Source organism: Thunnus albacares, chromosome 23, assembly GCF_914725855.1.
Source record: "Thunnus albacares chromosome 23, fThuAlb1.1, whole genome shotgun sequence".
In the NCBI taxonomy this organism is placed as follows: domain Eukaryota; kingdom Metazoa; phylum Chordata; class Actinopteri; order Scombriformes; family Scombridae; genus Thunnus; species Thunnus albacares.
In genome coordinates, this window is record NC_058128.1 from 14,355,245 (window position 1) to 14,376,969 (window position 21,725).

Sequence of the window (21,725 nt, forward strand, 5' to 3'; positions counted from 1 at the left end):
ACATTTGTTAGGTTTGCCCAGTGGACACTCAGCCACAGACTCTCTCCAGTCTAAACTTAGACTCGCTTGTTCAGTAAAACTGGGTGCCAGAATTAATTTTGCCGTCTGATGTTTTGATTACAACTAGGCTGAACAGGTAGAATTGTATTTGTTTTTGTTAAATTTGCCATGCGGGACGGCCAGGAGCTCTGGGCTGGGCATAGTCTGTGATTTCAAACTCTTGCTCTTTTTTACCCAAAGTGGCACCAAGAAGCTTTTAGTTTAAAGCTGGGGTAGTAGTTTCATTTCACTTTATTCTATCATATTTCAGGCTACTTGCTGTTGTTGCAATGTATCATATTGTGTAAGTTATGTGTGGCATTTTGATCAGCTGCATTGTGGGTAGTTTATTTATGCTCTTCGTGTGGTTATTTGTGGCGCTCAGCACTATTCTAATCTTTGCAACATCTCTATTGTATTCTAATTAGGAATTGACATTAGCACCAGCCCACCTGCCAAATGCAGATAGAATATATACCTATACATACCTGCACACAGTGTTTGCTCATTCTATCGGTTCATTCGTGTTAGGCCTATTGCCTTGTGCTTGTGCGCCAGTGACCAACATAGGCTATGATGTGGCAGCACATAACAACTGTAACAAAGCCCAGAGAGCAGAGAACACAAGAGAAAACTTGATGATGAAACTGAAAAGGAAGAAGAGACAAAGAAAAAGAAAAGACTGTTCAATGAAAAGTGGAGGTCAGGTCGAGAATTGCTGGTAATGTTATATGAACAGTTATATGAACCTTATCAGAGCTGAATATTTGATGACTGTAGTGTTTTAATTTTTATGTAGTCTTGATTTGGGTGTTTATGGTGGTCATTTATATTTAAAAGGGTTGTAAATATAGCTCTTCAAGTAAATTGTTGCACACCATAGTCAACTTTAATCAAACAAAATTGTGGCTAGTGAAAATGCTGAGTGGCTCGTAACTTTGAAAAACCTCTAGCCACAGTGGCTGGTGAGTAAAAAAGTTAATGTCAAACCTTGATTCCAATATAAATCCTGCATTCAGTAATTTTCCTTTTAAAAGGGGGTAATGACTAGCATCTCAATCTGTTTGTGTTTTTGGTTTTCAAACTGCCTGGGTAGAAGGCAGCAGTAAAGATAGAAAACAGGCAGCTATCAGTCTAAATAACAGGAGAAGAGAAAGAGAAAGGGGGGAGGGAATGGGACAATTTTGCCAATTTTCTTTTACCTCTTCCAATTTTCACATCTGGTTCTCTCTGAGTAAAAATGCCACTATGCAGCTGCTATCGTAGTGGCTGTAATGTCCCCAATTCTCCATAGAAAATTGTTTCAATGTTGCTTTTCAAAAGGATGATGATTTCTGAATTTGTGCAGACAGATCACTTTTTGCTACTTTTATGTGGGTTCTTTAATCTGGTTTGCTCTCTCATCTTCTTCCCTTTCATCTGTCTGTCCAACAAACTCCTCTATTTCCGTCCTCCTCAAAGCACCGAAGGATTGTCTGTGTCCATGATTCAGAACAAGTGAGATTCCAGATTTAAATGAGAAATTGGATGCATCTATAAATGGAGAGCTTATGCCCTCCAGAGAAAGCAATCTTTCACAGAGCACAGACAAGCCAAAACCACACAATGCAGCGACTGTGTTGTGCAAATGCTTGAAGACGTTTTTTGCATATTTTCCTGATTTTTTCTACAGTAGAACTTTTGAATTGATTCTTTATCTGAACCACTATGAGGTTTCTATGTTTTTCTCACTGGCTGATTCTCCCATCCATCTTTCCATCTTTTTTTTTTTCATGAACACTAATAACTCACCATCCTACTTCCTAAATTGTGCCCCACCATGAAAGCGATATGTGATGTGTGTGAATGCTGCTTAATAGACTACAGCTGTTGCGCATTACCTTCAATACATGGTTTGATTCGTAAAGACGCCCATATTGCTGCTGTAAGCTGATACTAGTTGAGACGTGGAGACTTTTCATTTTGTTGTTTTCAGCACCAATGTTTTCATTAGTTGCACTGGTTGTTAAGCTGTCAGTCACAGTGAAATCTAATCACAGGTAGAGTATATCATTATGCATTCAGGTTTTCTCTACATTGTCTGTTGAACAATCTGAACACATGCAGATGCTGGCAGACTTTGATACGCTGTTGTGTGATATAGCCTTGAAAACTTTTGGATATCACATTGCAGAAGTAACCCAAACACATATTGTTTTGCATTCTTTTAGTCAACCTTCATTACTATCTGAGGACCCTCTATGTCTTTCAGATAATGTGAAACCTGGCTGAATTGACTTTAGGCGGCCACGGGACAGAAATTTGCCATTGGGCCCCTTGTGACGCCCCACCTATTGCCCTCTGTGCCACGTTTATGCTTCCTGTTATCTCATTAAATCAAGAGCAACCAGTGCTCCTGTGATGGAAGTAGAGTTTTCTTGTAAACAAAGAAAAGTTATGTTCACGGTCACTGTTACTCACCAAAACACATTGTGTGTAACCTTGTGATCTACAAATGTGTTGAATCCATTTCCTTCCACAACTGATTTTCAAGCATTTTAAATCCTGCATTGTTTACATCCATTTAAACTAGCTTGCAGTCTTCTTCTTCTCTACCTTTGTTGGTGCATTGCTGTGTTTCTCGGTGCATCACAGCCACGTGTAGATCAGTGGAATAGTGTGACATGATTGGTAGGATAGTGTATAGCCTTACTAGAGGTCACAAACTCCACAATGGAATATGGTAATTTGATTAGGAATATGCATTATGTGAGCACAATATAAACAAAAAAATAAATATTATATATATTACATTATAACTAGACTTTGACACAGGGTTTCTTTACAAGACATGGTTACAAAATTAGCAAATAATGTTGGTCCTGCCTTGCTTGATATTCTACTTAAGTGGTGCAATTTGCATTTAATAATATTACCAAAACAAATTGACATGCAATGAACCTGGGGCTTTTGGGGCCCCTTTGGGTCTGTGCAGATAAACAGGACTTGCAGCATTAAAAATTCATTAGCTAAGACTTTAAGAGAAACAAAGAATAAGACAAACATGCGAATATAAAGATGTAGTGAAAACAAACTGTTGAGAGGGTGGACATGAGTGTGGGTAGGCGCAACAAATGTGGAACATGGTTTTCTTCACACAGGACTGGAAAGCCAGCAGGCAGCAAGAAGTAGAAAACCCAGAGCAGAGTGGAAACCTACTCTGTTCCCTCTGTCTCCAAACCCTATATTTTTCTCTTGTCTATCTCTTTCTCCATTTTTCCCATGTCTCCATGTCCCCCTTCCTCTGGTTTGAAGGCTGTTTCTCTGAGGTGAACCACAGCAGATTTCAGGCTCCACATCTTTCTCACTGGAGATCAGTGCTATACAGAGTGGTTGAAGGCAATATGTGAGTTCTTAAAGGCTGCGTCTCTCATAGATGGGAATAACACTACACTAGAGTTATGTTTGAGAATATATTCTCAGTACTGGAAATGTAGTGAAGTTATTAGATTAAAACTAATATTTTCAAGACTTCTAAACCAAAAAATAAATCTTAAACAAGCTGGTATTGGATTGTTTGGGCATCTGTGACTCATAAGGTGAAGAAATCATAGGTTTCAGAAGTAACATAAATCCTCCATAAAAACTTCAGGCCATTGGAGCAGGCAGAAAAGTGACTCATGTATATGGTGAGTTGGATACTTCCCAGACACATACACACTCCTGCATGATATTATGTCAGGCTCTCACAGGACTTCCTGGATCACAGACAGTGGGCTGTTAGTCAGCAGAAAAAAAAATATCTTCCATAATGTCATTTGAGCAAGACGGAGAGAGGAAGAGAGCATGAATGAGAAAGAGGACAGTATCAAACATCATTCTGGCTAACAGCTGGATTTAGCAGCAACAGTAACTCTGCCAGGTGCCAAGAAGTTTCCCTGCAGGTCCTGTTTACGCTGAGGACTGTGCAACTGTTAAGAAACCAGAGTTTGACTACTGGGGTTTAGAGTTTCCCAAATCATTTTTTCATGCTGAGGTGAAAAAGTCAACGAAACATTGTGAGAACAGACCATGGGATACTGAGAATTTCCACTTAAACTAATTATTATGGTATCATTGTCGGCAAGTTGGCCCTTACTGAACCACAAGATTTGCAGTAGCTTGGATGAAAACAGTTATAGTGATTATATTTAGATGATTTTCTTTATCTTGTTATTCCCCAAGACACTGTTGTCATAGTGACAAGGGCAAAAAGAGGCAATTTCATGTACTGAGTCCTGGCCAAGACAGAAATAGAGAAAAGCCCTTTTGCACAGATTATGTGTGCAAAACAGCTTCAAAGCATCAACTGTGAGTTTAAGGAGCAACATGAAGAGCCGCTTAGGGAGTGCTACTGGGAACTATAAATGCATCTTTAACTGCAAATCCACACATCACACGTTTGCTAAACATTTTTACTGCCACAATGCTTAGCATATGGCATTGCCTCACATATGTCACTACAAGCTTTATACTTGTTTTTATCAATGTTAACAAAGATAAAACTTCATGTACCCCCACAATAAATAAGTAAATAAATATGATGCTACCACCAGCAACTGGTTAGCTTAGCTTAACACAAAGACTAGAAACAGGGAGAAACAGCTAGCCTGGCTTAAGTTCACTAACTAAGAAGTAATATCTCGTTTGTTTATTTCTGTACAAAAACTGAAGTTAAAATGACATGCCAAGGTTTTACGAGGGGTTTGTTAAGCTAACCAGCTGCTGGCTGTAGCTTCACATATTTGTGTACAGACATGAGAGTGGTATCATTATTCTCATCTGACTCTCACCCAAAATGAACAACTATTCCTCTACGACAAGATGTCTGAAATGTGCCTTAATCAAACAAAGACCTTGTTTATTTTCTGGGACACAAAGCAGCTTCTCTGCACACCTCAGAATTTAGTCCAATACTGGAAACTTTTCTTTAATTCATCCACTATTACTGTAAGTTAAAGCTGTTAGGCAATAAACATTTTTTTAAGTATGACTTAAACCACTGAGACTATGACTGTAAGGGAGGACATGATTCCTTGCACTAATCTGGTCGTTGTAATAGTGATATATAAACAGGGCTGTCAGCATGTTTAGAAAAGGCTTCACCTCAGCATCTTTATCTTCTGCCTGAATGATGACAAAGTGTTGTGTTATGTAAAGTCCAAATATTACTTGCATGCAAAATCCAGACCCTAGAGACACAGGGGGAAACCGCAGTGGATGCTGACAGGAAGAGATGGAAGTGATTCCAACTCATTCAGACTTTTGCTTCAGCCTGGGTTTAGGATTGAAACAGGTATGCAGAATAGTCCTACCTCTTTCCCTGAGGTGTAAATTGACTACACAACTCAAAAAGTTTCCAGCAGCTAATAAAGTAGTGCATAATGACAGAGCCAATGCAATGCCCAAACATCACCTTACAGTATATTTTTTAACTATCTCAAAAACTTGAGCTTATATTTATTTTTTAATCAGCTTGTTAACTTAGTCTGTGTGCCTCGTTGCTGGTCAAGTTTCTGCTACCTGAATTTTCCTGATAAAGTTAAGAACTCCTTAGATAACTCTATATTAAAGGAGTCTACAAACCTGGAAACTCTGCATAGATGTTACACAGAGTTAAAATCACATTATCATCCAAGGTTTCGAAATATTGGTAGATACAATTCAGTAGTGCCTTGACATTGGTTGTCCACTCCCCAATCTATGCCTGTGTCTCTGGTCGTGGCTCATACACTGTATGTTGGGCAACTAGTGCACAATACATCTTACCTAAAATATGGTTAAATTTTGGAGGGCAACAGGTTTCATATAAGCCAATATACAGTACTTCTATCTAATACTACCACACAGAAAACACTTCAAGAAATCTTTCCCCCTGTCAAGCCTGGGGCGTGGGTCCAAACCGCAAAAATTCACTGCACTATGCACAGCTGACCCCAGAGTAATCATGTCAGCTCAGTAAAAAAATTAACTGCTTCCCCTTCTACTGTCTAAACAGTATAAAAATATAGAACCACTCGCTCCAAACAGACTCAGTATTAATGCTCTGATGAAATATATCCTGCAGATGGAGATGTATATTTTTCCCTTTGAAAAATGAGAATGATAATGGCACCATTGCAAGACAACTTATGTAATATATGGTTGAGAAAAGGAGAGAAAAACAATTAGACCATAGACTACTTTTTCTGTAAATCATTCACTGCTAACCCGTAGCCTCTGGAGTGGGATATGCAGATGAAAATCCAGATTAATGCCTTGCACCCCTACTTAATCATGGATATGGCTTATAGCTCTATCTGTTTAAACTAAGTAAATACTGAAGACCTGTTGTTCAGCTGTTGTACATTCACTTCAATGCAAGATCCATGTGTTATATAATAATGGAACCTCCATAGGATATTTTTGCAAATGAGCAACTTAATGGCTGTAAAAAGGTTCTTCAAAGCTGGTACTTTGATATGTAGCAGATGCGTTAATGTCCATGGAATATTTTTTTACAGTGCTGTTGCAATCAGGTCAAACACTTGGATTTCTAAAAAAGATAAGATAAGATAAACCCCAAAAAATCCAGTCCAAACCCATTTAGGACTGAATTACTCTCACTTTTCCTGACATATTCTCTCTCCCCTTCTCTCTTTGTATGTTTCTTCATTCAGCGGCTGTCTCTGTAGAGGCATATAACACAGATGTTCAAATGGGAGAGAGCCTAACACTTTATCTAAAAGATTTGCCCCATTAAAAATCAAAAGATACCCCAAAGGCTCCTGATGAAATGCTTGTTCCTGGCAACACGTTTAGCTACAGGAAGCAATAAAAGAGCAGAGGCACAACATAAGTCTGAATAAAGGATTGTTAAAGGAAGTTATTTTTTCTCCTTTATCCAGGAGAGCATAGGTTCTCCTGGTCACAGACACCAATGACCCAGTCTACTGTCACTGTGTAGGAGATTATCTTCGCTCAGTGTAAAACACCGAAGACCACAGATGTATCTCTCTTGGACAGGGAGGATTTGGCTCAAAGGCTTGATGTCTGCTTTCTCACAAGAGAGCCTGGGAATTTTAGTCTGATGTTTCCAGCTAAATGTGAAAAGCTGTTTGGAAAGAGATGCAGACACATGTACACCTAAAACAGAGTGGGAATCTCTTCAAATTTCAAGTTCTCTCTGTTGAGGACTGACGGTTTGTAAAATGGAACTTCCTTTGTAAATGTCTCTGCCTGCTGCGCACTCATCAGCCATCACCTAATCACATCACTGAACAATAATTACATGTCCTGAGTGTATCAGCTACATCTGTAAGCATGTTGTTTATCCATGTCCTCGTGCGTGTGTAATTATATTTTCTTAAAGTCAGTAATGATTTATGGCACCATACCTCCATGATTACTGCTACAGATGTTGTGGCCAGTTAAGTGTGTGCTTAAAGACTGCAACATCTGTGCTGTAAAAGTAGCCATAAACATTCTTCGGACCAAATTAGACAGTCCATGTAAATAAATACAGGAAACTAGTCCAGATGCATGTATGCATCCTCTTTTAGTATGTGTGTGCACACATATCGTACACAATCTGTTTTTTTTGTTGGACAAAATAAAGAAGTGATTATATATCAAAATAAATATTCACTTCCTCTCATCTGCAACCATTTTGCAAACTGCTTCAAAACTGATAAGCCATGTTCATTTTGATGATGCAGGTCTGCATGTATCGAGGAGGCCACCTTCACAGTTTTAAACAGAACTACACCATGATTGGCACAGCAGATGCAACCTCCAATTTACATCATTGTCATATTTTTACAGACAATGACAGGTGAAACAAATCCAATAACTGTGGGAACCACACAAACAGTTCAAAACTCATTAAAATGCCTTTTTTTACTTTAAAAAGGCACTGATCCAACAGCAAAACTCCCAGAAGCAGAATTTGACTTATTATAAATCTGGATCCATTTATCATCTGTGAAGAAACTCCAGGTATTTTCCACTGATTTGACACCAGATTCTAGCTTCAACTGTCTTGCTTTGGGATAAAATGTATGGACATTGACAAATCTTGCAGGGATGGTACAGCATTTGTAAAATGCGCTTAAAACTCCTGAGAGGATCTGTTATCGAGATGGGATTATGTGGGAATCACTGTTGCATGCATTAGGACCTTCACAGACAATCTTACAGGAGGGAAATGTATGAGGCTGGAAACACTGAAAATGAGTGGAAACCCTCGTACCTGGCACAGAAGTGAAAAATTCTTATACATACAAATATTGTTATCACAGCTGACTCCATCCTCTTGAAAATGTTAAATGTTGTACACAACCCACACAACATCTTGAGAATGTATAACGATGTAGCCAGATTGGATCTCCAGTGCTCCTGTTGATTTTGGTGCTCTACATTCTGTATTCTGATTTCATTTATAACACACATCTGCCTCAAACATATAAAACTATCAACAGGAATACGGAAATGCATATGTTTGCTAATATTTATGCAAATATTATAAATACTAGCACTGTATTTAATTCTCTCTATTTGAAATCTTTGCAAAAACCTAGTTACCTCATGGCGAGAATTAAGTTTTACATTTGACACTTTTTCTCTTCCCTCATTCTCTCTGCTGCCAGCTCCCCTGAGAGTGGAATAACTCATATTCTCTGTCTTTCTCTTCCTGCAGATTTGAATAACATCCCATCTGATCTGCCATCTGACATAGTGAAGATGGATCTGTCCCGTAACACCATCAAACATCTCAGGCCCAAGCAGTTCCTGCTGTCCAAAGACCTCAAGCTGCTTAACCTTAGCAGCAACAGCCTGCAGCATATAGACACAGGTAACAGCACATCCCCTCACACAGCTGTGCACATACATCTGGTGTAACAAATACTTAATACCATGGTCACATTGTTTCTGATGAGCTGTTAGGTGTCTGTGTAAAATCACACAACAGGGTCCTTGGTAACATTCTGGTAAAAAGTTAAACTATAAAGTGAGTTTGCTACTGGGACATAAGCAGTTGAGTCTTACTGATAAATTTAGTCTAACGATGGGTTGACTACAAATAAGCTTTTAAATGATAGATTGGCTTCTGTTTTCAGCTGTGATAAATGACCAAAATAAGACTACATGTCCTGATACATAAAAAGGATTTTTCTATCTCAAGTTGAGACCTCATTGGTGACAAAAGTCATGCAAACACATCCACTCTGTGCACAACAGGTTGTGTATGAACCTACACTCACAGCCACAAACAAATATTAGCAATACAACCCTTTGACATGTGCGTACTCATGGTAACAATCTATGTTTACCCATTTTCTGAGGTCGACCATTAATCCAGGATTATTTATAAGAAGAGATTGCAGTTGAAAGCACACATTGTAGAAGGGAGAAAAACATGGATGATATGATGGAGAAAATGCCTATCAGATGACACATTGCCATAACAAAAACCTTGCAGAAGCACTTGTGAATACAATAACACATTTCTACACCACTACTCCGAGGACTGCCTGAGACAACAGAAGATGTGTGTGATTCATCGGCTCATCTCTTAGCTTCACTGACGTGTTATTCCTATGTAGGGATTCATTTCATCATTGACATTCATGTCGATCAAGGTTAAACTGTTGAAGTCATCCCACATTGGCTGTATCATTATTCAACTCACCAGGCAAGATGCATAAGGTGCAGTTAACATGTAGTGCATTTAAGAACGCACGTAACCAAATACACATCTCAACACTGAGCAATGATTAACGAAGGCTGCATGAAAAACTTCCATTCCATTTATCGAGGGGAAAAAAACACAATTTAGAGTTCGAAAGATCACTTTTGCTGAGGCAGAACAGCTGTTCTGAACATCTCTCTCTCTCTCTTTCTACTCAGCACCAGAGGAGCATTAAAAAAGTGCAGACTCATTACTCTCTCCAGCCATGTTTTCCTGCCCAGGAGGGAAGCCCTTTACAAAACCTGTAGTTTTCATTACCTAGAAACCAGCCTGTCCTCGAAAGAAAAATGACAGCAGAGGTCGAAAATTCAGCCAGCAAAAATGACCGGTAGTTATATTTGGGTGACAGATGCCATCTAGCGGCTGTAGTAATTATGACCCAGAGAAGTGGCGCAGTTGAGATGACGTCTATATAAGGTGACAAATTTCCATAATTGGAGGTGGCGGGTTGGTGTTATTTTTTCAAAGCCCGCCCCTACTCTGACTCTGATTTTTACCCTAACCCTAACCATCTCACTCCTCATGCCTAACCCAACTGACCTAACCAACGAAGGCAATGAGCACCAACCAATCAGAAACAGAGTAGGGTGGGTCTTCGCGGAATGCGGAAGCGGGTTGGGTGTATGGCTAGATAGATATATGGCAAAAAGTGGACTTTCCAACCATGAGTTGGGACAGTTTTTTAAATACCGTAACTGTTGCCATGACAACGAAGGTTGCTTAACTTTTAAGAGGTAGTAACTTTAACCAACACCACGTTTCAAGTGATTATTTTAACTCAAACCATGATCTTTCCCTAACCCTAACCAAATGGTTTTTGTGCCTAAACCTAACGAGACCTTAACCACAGCGTTGTCACACTATAAAACAGAATTACTTTTTTAACAGTGATTTGTAACAGTTTTGGAAAGCACTCATAGAGACGGAATATTAGAAAACGCTCTGCTATGATTTGGTCTGGAGTTCATGGTACAATAGACCTATGTGGTTGTTTAATTATGAGGGTGTTGCCAGAAACACATGAAAACAATCTCCTGTAGCTTGCTCCAGTGTTTGGAAACTGAAAAATAAATTCTGAGAGCTTGTGACAGCCAATGACACACGGTCTCAATCATGGTCGCTATTTCTATTCATGCTCACATTTGGTGTAAAATTAAAACAAAATGTTAAAAATCATTTTCAGGAGGTTGTTTATTTGCGTTGTTCTTTTGTGAGATGACCAGAGTGAGAAAAAAACATGAACAACGAAAGCAAAACTCCAGACTCCAGTACAGTTGGAATAATAGTAATAATTATGTGCAATTATCTTTCGTTGTTGGTTCTAGCGAATTTGTGTGCCAGACGCCTGTGGTTTTCCACGCTGGGCAAACCCAAAAGTAGTCAAAATGATATAAACAGTCACAAAAGAAGAGTATATTTGAGAGTCATTTTAGCACACTTTCCTACGACTTGAAATTTTAGGAATTGTCAGTGTGGAGGCACCACCTATCTGCGACTCCAAAGAAAAAAAAGCAGAAGGTAGAAGATCCAACTTTCCTTCATCAGCATTACTGTAAGTGAAGCAAAAATGGAGCAGCAGACAAGTATGTAATAGTGTGACTCATGCAACAGTGATATCTGTTAGTTATGGTGAAAAGAAATTATGAAATTCTGTTTATTTATTATGGAGGCATGTAGCCAAGGTCAGCCCAGAGTGGGACTAGCTGAGTGGGATAAATCCTTAATTTATCACCTCTGCCGGAGTTGGATGGGGTTGTGTTTTCATGCCATACCGTCTGTTTCTTTGTTAGCTCAAATAATTTTAATCTGTCTATGTGTTACAGCTGGAAAAATTGCTGACAGGGTCTAAAAACTGCAGACTCAGCGGATTGCATGGGAGTGCTGGTGAAAATACTTGGAAATTAGGATGTTATTTAGAGTTCTCTGCTTGTTTATTCCAAAAAAAAAAAAAAAAGATGGATAATAGTCTCAAATGATGGTGAACAGATGGAAAAAAAACAAATGATATTTCACACCAACTCGCTGAAGAAAGATTTGTCATTAAGGCAACATCTGGTAGCACCATCAAACTTTATGTTCGTATGAGTATTGTCTTTTTAATAATCTGATGACATCTGCAAATTGAACACAGTTCCCAAGCTCATTCTGCTTCACTTTGATGAAAGTAGATCACACTGGGCTTTGGCTGTGGCTCAAAAAAAGGAAATGAACCCCCCCCCCCCCCCCCCCCCCCTTGGTGTCCTATCTGTGTCAGCAACTTATCTGTTACAGTTATTGGAAATGCAAGGATTTCTGTTCATAGTGTACGTTTTTCTTTTCCCTTCTTGTCTCTATCACTGTGATTTCTTTATTTGCACCATATTTGTCAACTCCTATATGTTCCACACATGCTCTCCTCCTCTCCCTCCTTGTCCTGTTTCCCTCCCCTCCACTCTTCCATGGTGTAAAGATCAAAGTGAAGCCCAAGGCCATTGGACAGTGTGAAACAGTCTCCACTGTCCCATTACTCCCACTCAAACGCACACACAGGCACACATAAGTGCAGACCGCTAACAATGTCTGCAACCTATTAAAAGTGTCAGCCAATTTTACTCTAGTTTATGTGAGCTGATTCATATGAACTTGTATGAGAGACAACTGAAAGTAATTATTATCAAAATGATTTCAATTCAGATAAAATCTGTGATCCATTCTTAAGTTCTCCTATGAAATCCACTTGAATCATTTACATGTGATGCATTCAGCAGGTGCAACTGCCCAATAATCTTTGAAAGAAGGTATCATTTTCATAGTAAATAGTCCACAGAAAGTTTTTGTTAATTTTCAGCGCTTGCTAAAACACTTGCTAAAACCATGCATTTTGGTGATGTTCTCACTTTATTTGAAGGACAACATGCTTCTCTGTGTGCTGAAGACATTTTATGACGTCTTGGAATTAAGAAAGTCATAGTCAAAACTATTTCTTTTTAACTCCTGAAAAGCTTTGGGTATACTTCTTTTTAATTGAACAGAATATTGCAAATGAGTACTGGAGTTACATTCTGTATTAAAATATAACATAAAAGGTGCATTATCCCAAAAATGTACATTCAATGCTCTTAGAATAAACAAAAATGAAAATTATATTAAAGAAAACACACAACCAATGCAATGTAAACTTATTTTGTTCTATTTTTCTCCCCCTCCCAGCTGCATTTGCAGGCCTGCTGTACCTCCATGAGCTCGACCTGTCCAACAACAGCCTCCATTACTTCCAGTACGGTGTGCTTGAGGACCTCTACTTCCTACGGAAGCTCACGCTGGACAACAACCCCTGGATCTGCGACTACAACATCCACTACCTGACCTACTGGCTAAAGCACCACCCTGGCGTCTCCTACACCGGCCTGATCTGCTCCGAGCCGCAGGAGTTCCGGGGCTGGCGCGTTGTGGATTACGTGAAGACCTACAACGGGGAATGTCCCAAGGATAAACAAATAGGAGGGACGGATACAGGACAGGCAGAACAAGGGGGAACGGAAAATGAGGCACAGGCCGGAGAGGAGACAGCTGAGGGGGTTCTGCCGAGGCCCCTGAAGGAGAAGAGGCCGAATAGGTTTGAGATCATCAGGCTGAGTTAGAATGGAGGTAGTTCTGTGGATTGTTATGGTTTAGTATAGAGGGAAATTTATGCAAGAGTGTTGGACTGAAATGGAGGTCTGTGGACAGGCTGAAGAATGGATTAATAAAGGTAGACTCAGTGATTTTACGTTTAAAAATGCCACTGTGACCAGTTTGAAGTACAATTCTGGGATAATTATTCAGTCGTAAGATGTCTTTTTAGTAATCAGTATTTTCAATCTTGTGTGGATAACAGAGGAGCACATTTTGGGATGTTAACATCTTCCTCAGAGATAATTAGTTGCAATGTCATATTGCTGAGTTAACCTTTACACAGTGAGTTAGGAGATGGTATTTGAGCTTTTGTTTTATCTTTTTTGCAGAAAATCCCTAATCTAGTCTGTATCAGATCTAATCTACCTTACCCGCACCCCAGCATCCCTACCCCCCAACAACAAAAAAAAAACTTCTTTCTGAGTTTGACTGCAGGTGATCTCTTTTTTCTGTTAGTCATTTTGATATTGAGTTCAGGATATACTTAGTTTTTGGTCTTTTTTGTGTTAATTAATGTATGATGTTGTCGACCTGATTTATGGAAATAAAACTGGGTTTATTTTTTCTGAAAATTTGTTTCACTGAATGATGGACAGGCATGAGGGATGGAGAGGAACACACACACACACACACACACACACACACACACACACACACACACACACACACACACACACACACACACACACACACACACATACACACAGAACTTGTTTTCCAAGTGCCACCAGTTAGCCACAAAATATGACAGAAAGCAGATGACTAGTGTCATACAGTGACCCACTGTTTTCATGAAGTTGGGTAAGTTTCAGATTCACTTTACTTGGAGGTGTGCCATGACTTTTGTTTCCTTTTGGAATGTGAACAAATGACTGACACCTAAAATTGCACAACAAAGCTGTTCACAGGCTACATATCACCAGAAGAAAGAAATTACATGCACCCAAGGAATTTGGATGAGGTCCTGTGGATGAGGTTTTATATTTTTGGAAGCCAAAGGCAGGAAAACACAGCTTTCACTGATCAGTCAGTGCCACCCAGTGGACTGGAAACCAATGCACAATGGCCGTGTTCCTTCTCTGAAACTTGAATCTCTCTTATGATGCACATTCTATATTTTAGTTGTCTGTGTTTTATATTTTGGGGCCCAAGACAAATGTCATGTGTACTCAAATCAAAAAGAAATGAAAGACAGACCAGATTACAATTTACTCTTTGGCACTCAAATGAATTAACTAATGAGGAATAAAATGGTTTTATGGTCACAGATTTATCATTTATTGCTTATCAGATGGAGCCACATTTTCATTTTTTATCACTGACCTGGCTAATCCTTGCTTTTTAGCTTGGACTGCACTGCCCCGAATAAATAAATATTGAGGCAGATTGAGTTCAGCTAAATAACCTCTAGATTGGTGTTAAGATAATGCCTGCAAACTTGGCAATAAACCAAGAAAGATTATATGTTGTAAGCCTTTTCAGTTAGTTTAGTAGTTAGTTTAGTACAGCAGCCTTTAGTTTGGCTGCTGTGTTTACAGTGAGCTTGGCATGATTTGGCCTTCAAGGTGATTAGACCCATTTCCTGTTTACTGGGTTGCATGCAAACAGGAAGCAGTTGATTGTTTCTTAGTTGCCTTCTCAGATGTTTTAAATTAATTTGGTCTTTATTGTCTGAGCCAATGAGCATCGACGTGCAGTTACAGAGTATGTGTGACAGAACAGATTAGATGCTATGGCCTTCACAGTTAACAGATCTCACAGTTCAACACCTATAGGATTTTGGACTGACATGTTAGACAGTGTTCTCCGGTAATATCTTAAAAGACATGTTAAACCTAAGCCAAGGTGCATTGACACTGTTCTGACAGCACGCAGTGGCCCAAAACCTTACACTTCATGTTGGGTTTTCCTTTAATTTTCCACCAAAATCTGTATGGAACACCAATTTCTAAGGAAAAGCAAGGAAGCAAGCCAACAGTTTCCTCGCTTCTGCTCCTTCATCATACTGTATGAGCTGATCAGACAGGGAATCCATGTAATAACACATTAACCGCCCTTATAAATACATTTATAACAATGTGAGACATCACTGTGCATATAACTGTAACAAGAGAAAGTCAAACAAAAAAGTAATAATTCACAGTCTTTTGGCTTCAGCAGGTTTGAGCCCACCGGTTCTCCAGGACAGTCTCATCCAGAGCAGAGCAGCAGAGGATCACAGCTCATCACAGAGGCACCGCATGAACTCACCTGGGTGAAATACTCACCCAACTACAATAATATGAATTGCTTCATAATAAGTTTTATGACTACAGCATTTTGACAAAAACACACCAGATATTGAGCTGTTTTGTGTTTGTACTTAATTGCACTGATTGTGTTAAGGATAACAGCACATAACTTTATTGTTATTGTTTCACATGATGTTACTTTTTGTGTTAACTGCTGTATTAATGCATTAGTTTGTAAATGTTTCTGATATGCTGTATCTGATATTAGATTGCTTACATTCATTCATTGTTTCATTTTTGGCAGTGCAAACATTTCCAAAATAGGAGTAGTGACAGTTTCACAGCATCTTGTGCAGATGACATGACATTAAATAGGGGAATAAAACAGTGCAGGTAAGGCTGATATAAATGACATTTGCTTAATGTAACCTTCCCCTTACACTGATCACACCCATCACCACTGATCACTGTCTTTTACTCCCCCATTAGTAAACATGCCTGGTTGTTGCATTGACTTTTATGTCCTTGTGGTACAAAACAATTCTATTTGCACCAGGTAAGTCATCAGCCACAGAATAGTACTCTTTTTTTTCAAGATTTTTCAATACTTTCCAATGAATGGCCCAGAATTCCTCGGTTCTTGAGGCGTTGCCAGCCATATCCATGCATCTATGTATCCTCAAGATCTTCCTCTTTTTTACCCCCCGTCTCATCATCCATCCACTGTCAACTCTTTATTTCCATATTCCATCACTTTTCTTCCTCAACAACACGACTTCTTCTCTGGTGTTGCGTAAACGGCCCCGGCACCATTCACCGGCCGAGAGTTGGCCCTGAGGAGAACTCTGGGTGTGCTGCTGTTGCTCTCCACGTCCCCCTGCTGGACGTGAAGGCCATTACGAGACAGCAGCTCCCTCGCCATCATCATGAAGGCTTCTTCCACATTCTGACTCTCCTAGACACAGGAAAGGGGAACTTTAGTTTGCAATTTCAACCAAACCCAATTTCTCTTATGAGTGCTTTATGTGCATGAGTATACTCATTACCTTAGCAGATGTTTCTAGAGCAGCTAGGACGCCTCTGTCTTTTGCCAGACTGCAGGCCTCCTCAAATAGAACCTCGCGCTCCTGCTCCAAGTCACATTTATTACCTAGAATGAGAGAAACAGGGAACTAGGAGATGTAGACAAACACCTCAAGACACCAGTTAAACTTAAAATCAACTTTAATTCCAAACCAGAGTCTGTATTGCTAAAGTTTTGTTACCAGTGCACTCAATTTACATGCTAATTCCATCGTCCCAACAGTGTAAACAAAAAGACAAAGTTGATCCATTGACTTGAAAATTTAAATTTTCTACAGGCACAACAGGATTAGTCACAGACCCAAAGAAACCAAATTGGGCTTAAAGTCACTTTAACCACACAAAAGCTGGTTAGAAAATTATTAAATTTTGATTTAAATTCTTTCCCTCTGTTTGACAGATTATGAGGTTTTATTTGGACTGGTCTACAAAACAATATAAAGTATCATGGCTGAGTGCAATTGTCATACCAAGAGTGAAAAGAGCTGAGTGGACTTGAAAACCCTGGTTTGATTCTTACATTTAGTGCTTTGCGTATATCCACCACATTCTCAAAATATTGATTCTACTGCTGCCACCTATGCTATTAGAGGCATTTAAAAAACCACACCTGTGAGCATAAGTTCAAATTATTACCTCTAACAACATCCAGTGTGTCCTGGGAAGAAATCATTTGTTCAGTGTTAGTAACATCAAAGTATTCCCTGACAACTGAAACACCTCAGCTAGTGGAAAAAATCATTCAGCACTTAATTACTTGGATAGACAGAAAAAAAAATCTGAACCAGGAAAGTTGACAATATGAGCCAATTCACTACAGCAACACCAGAAACAGCCTAAAAAATGACCATTGAGTTAAACTCACACCTACTGTGTTTGGTGCACTCTTATTACAACATATTCTCAGATGTTCCTGTTATTTTGACCACATGTCCTTGTGCACAAGTCACTCAAAAATACACGCACTCACGTGTAACAGTCACACCCACACTCACCTATGAGAACCAGCACCACATTGGCTGCCCCATAAAGCTCCACCTCTCGGATCCACTCGGCCACCGAGTCAAAGGTCGAGCGTCGTGTGATGTCATAGGTGATCATGGCGCCATGAGCGCTGCGGTAGTAGCTCTGGGTGATCGTACGAAACCTCTCCTGTCCTGCTGTGTCCCACACCTGCATCTGTTAAACACATACACACACGTGAAAACAATGAATCAGCTTCAACATCCACACAGCTATATGACTGCAATATAAATGACTGGATGTATGCTTTACACACACGCAAAACCAGACACACACAAACCACACACACTCTCTCTGGGGAAATAGTGATTCCTTGGTCTCCCACTGCAGAATAGTCCCTGAGCATCTGACAGCACAGACCACGTGTTAGTGTGGTAACGGCTACCATAGCAACTGATTCAGACTCGTCAGCTCAACCTGTTTGTTTTCAGCAGCAGTGTTGAAGGGTTTGAACCACGTCTACTTTTACTGAATAAGCTTCTAAACCAGATCATCTTCCTAAACAGGTCCTGTGCTTTCTTCCCTGTTTAATGATGCTTAATCCTTCATGTACAAACAGAAAAACTAAAAAAACAGCAGGGAGTGGACTGATTCACTTTGTTAAACTGAACAGACAAAGAAACTTACAAGAACTCACCTTCATTTTGACCAGAAATTCAAGGAAACCATCACCCTGCACACTAATGTCTGCTGATTACCCAAGAAACCCAGAAGTGAAATGTCTTAAACATGGTGGCTCAAATATACAGCCTCAGGCTTGAAATGTTAGTTGGGGGTTGAAGTTAAACACAGAAACAGGAACTGTCATTTTGTTTGACTTGCTTGAACCCCAAACTCTTTAAAATTACCAAGTAATCTAACTCATCACGTTACTTTTACAAGCTTAAAATGATTGTGATTTGTTGATTCGAAAGTTAAAATGTAATGCTTCTAGACTGTTAGATGCAGCTAACAGCCTGCCTGCGGTCTGACATTATATTTATGTTAAACATAAAGACAGAAAGACCAGAGGGAATATTCTGTCCCACATTTATGTTCAGTTGATAATGTGTTGATTTTAATAAAGTGTGCCATGAATTTTTATCCTGCAACCATCTAACTGGCTGATCCACAGAACAATACAGTTACTATACGTGTGTTTCTCTATGTATGTATGTGTGTGTGTGTTGTGTAACAGACTCTATCTTGCCCATAGCTATAACAAATTTACAAATAAACCTAGTGAGAGAACAGTGAGACTTTTGTGTTAAATTTTGATATATCATTACAGAAAGTGCTTTTTCTGGGCATATTTACACACAACACCTGACAGTAAACGAACAGTTTATTAGTGAGAGGTGATAGGAAAATAAACCATTTGCCTGAATATGTTTAAGTAAATGTTGAATGGATTTCAGACTAAAGCCCTTCTGTTCGTTCTCAGTATTGGAAATAAAATGCGTTCAAGCCTAATTTTATTTGTAAAGTAGTTTTTTTTCCTCCTTGTTGTTTTTCCCAAACAAGTGAGCAGTGGTGGGACTAATCCGATTTTAGTAGTGAATACATGACACTGTAAATAGCCACTAATCAGGTGGTGACATGTTGACTTTTGATGTATACAGAACCAATCAGAGTGCACCTAAACCACTTAGTTCCTTTCCTGCCTCGATACAGAAAAAAAAAAGTTATTCCAGGCTTGTTTTTGTCAGCACAAAACACAGAGTGGAGAAACCTGAAGTACGGGTCCTTCATGCTGACAGCTGGTCTAACTTGTTTTGGACGGAGTCTAACTGACATTTTAACCAAGGGACACAACACTGTAGCGTGATTTACTCCTAAACCCTGAAAAGTCCATCACACATGATTGGCCCCTTTCACATCTTTGACAGGAGTTTCACTCAGAAAATATTGCTATTCTTAAAGACAAATAATTACCTTTACTTTCCTACTGTTCTCATACTTTCCATTCAAAAGTTCACCAAAATGCCTGCAACCATGTTGAGCAGCCTGTCATTGTCAGAGCCAACTGACACCAGCAAGTCTCCATGATAATGATCAAGGCATTTAGCAGTAAACACTGGAGAATTCTGGCCTCTTATGGTCCTTCTTTAGCCCTTCTGAATGCCAAATCTTTACATTTAAATTAAACTGCAGTCACATGCAGGTATATGCTCAATTTTGATAGTGTTTCTGAAATCTATCAATTCTGAAATGTATAAAGATGTCAAAACTCTTTTTAAAGCTGTTTTTTTATCTACTCTGTTGACTTTATTTTAAAATGGAAATTCTGAAATTCTACTTCCCCCTACGGCTGGTTGCACAGATGTATGCAGCTTTGTATTTTGGCATTCAGGGTTTTACTGTTGGCTGCTTGATGTTTTTAACATCACTGCAACAAACACACACACCCTGACAGACCCCACATACAAATATGTTCTTTGACATCAATGTTTTTATGTCCACAAAATCCACTGCACACACACACACACACACACAAACACACACACACACACACACACACACACACACACACACACACACACACACACACACACACACACACACACACACACACACACACACACACACACAAATGCTTAAACACACTACATACTAACCTTCACTTTCTTCCCCTCAATATCCACGGTTCGTACAGTGAAATCCACCCCAATGGTGTTCTGTTGTTTCTCTGAGAAAATCCCTGACTTGAAATTTTGAACCACACAGGTTTTCCCTACGTTAGAGTCTCCGATCAGGATGATCTTAAACAGGAAATCAAAAGAATCGTCATGTTCAGGTCCTGGGGTCTGCATGGCGGAGGTAGAGCAGAGTTTCTGAACGTGTGAGAAAAGAGGAAATGACTTCTCCTGTAGATCACAAGGAATGTTTGGCCTTTGAGCTGAGAGATGCTAAGTCACCCTTGAGCTTGAATAAGAATTTTAAAGGATGGGAAATGGAACCCAAAATGCTATTATTTGAGAAGTTTCATTCATTCATTCAGGCTAGATTCCTAACAGCAGAGTAAATTTAGTTAGGTTAGTCCACATGTAGCTTGTAAAACCAGTTTGAAGTTGTGGGAAAGTTTGTCGAGATGCAAATTCCTTTAAAAAAAAAATGGTGCTGCTCAAAATTTAAAAGCAACAGTAAGTAAGTGTGCCTGATTTCAGTTGTGTTCTCCAATTCTTTCTGCTTTGTGTCTCCTGCTCGCTCAGCCTGCCTGCCTCTCCCCTCTTGTACTCTTTCAGCAGGACAAAAACTGTCTCAGTTTTGCTGCTGCTGCTGCTGCTGCTGCTCCTTTCAGCTCCTTCTCAGGTGTTGACCCACTTCATAGCCCCTGGCAACAGAAAGCGTGAATACACATCCCATCACTGTTGGCCTCCTGCACGGGTTCTGGTGAGCTGTCTGTCAATGAAAAGAGGAATTTTCTTTAACTAAAACAGGAAGTAAAAAAGGATGAAAAACTGCTGTTTCATCAGTAATTCCAGGGTGCTGTCCGATCCACCTGCTTCTCTTTCACACATTTCAGTTTTTTTTGCCCCACCGGTCTTTCCTGGTCCTATTGACTTGTATAGTAGGCTCCTGTCTCTCTCTCTCTGTCTCTCTCTCTCTTTCTCTCTCTCTCTCTCTTCCTCTCTTTAAAGCACCTGTGGAAACAATAGAATCCTGCCCTACCTGTTCTGGAATAGTGGCCCAGCCCCTTTACTGCTGAGGGATTGTGGGAAATGCAGTCAGTTTATAAGGATCTCAGTTAACCTCATAGACCTCACAGACTCTCTGGGACAATACATGTTTTTAAATAGTGGTATAGTCATAAAATGGCAACTTAGATTTCAATGTTCCACTCAGGATAACAATAATAAATGAGCAGATATAGAACCTGCATATGTACAAGTTTTGTCAGTAGGGGAAAATGTTATTTGGAGGTTTCAAGTAATAACAAGACAACAATGACCACAAGATTCTAAGGG

At 39.5% G+C, this 21,725-nt stretch overlaps 2 protein-coding genes across 3 annotated transcripts in view; one reads left to right on the forward strand and one right to left on the reverse strand.

Moving 5' to 3' along the window:
• Positions 1-13,842, forward strand: part of lrrc17 (leucine rich repeat containing 17) — a 28,464-nt gene extending 14,622 nt beyond the window's left edge. Inside the window, exons 4-5 of the mRNA XM_044344135.1 lie at positions 8,735-8,890; positions 12,977-13,842. Coding sequence (XP_044200070.1) covers positions 8,735-8,890; positions 12,977-13,407 — 587 coding nt within the window. The 3' untranslated portion in view covers positions 13,408-13,842. The remainder of the gene's footprint in view (positions 1-8,734; positions 8,891-12,976) is intronic.
• A 730-nt stretch (positions 13,843-14,572) lies between these two features.
• On the reverse strand, positions 14,573-21,706 carry LOC122975119 (ras-related protein Rab-19-like). Of its 2 annotated transcripts, none has more exons than XM_044343345.1 (5): positions 21,430-21,706; positions 20,376-21,159; positions 17,751-17,934; positions 16,719-16,822; positions 14,573-16,627 (listed from the first exon to the last, which is right to left on the reverse strand). In XM_044343345.1, exons 2-5 carry the CDS (start codon positions 20,568-20,570, stop codon positions 16,436-16,438), a joined length of 675 nt encoding a protein of 224 aa, XP_044199280.1. In that variant the 5' UTR covers positions 20,571-21,159; positions 21,430-21,706; the 3' UTR covers positions 14,573-16,435. The 2 variants fall into 2 exon arrangements, with proteins under 2 accessions (XP_044199280.1, XP_044199282.1); XM_044343347.1 differs by lacking the exon at positions 21,430-21,706 and adding an exon at positions 21,260-21,417.
• Between the last annotated feature and the right edge of the window lie 19 nt (positions 21,707-21,725).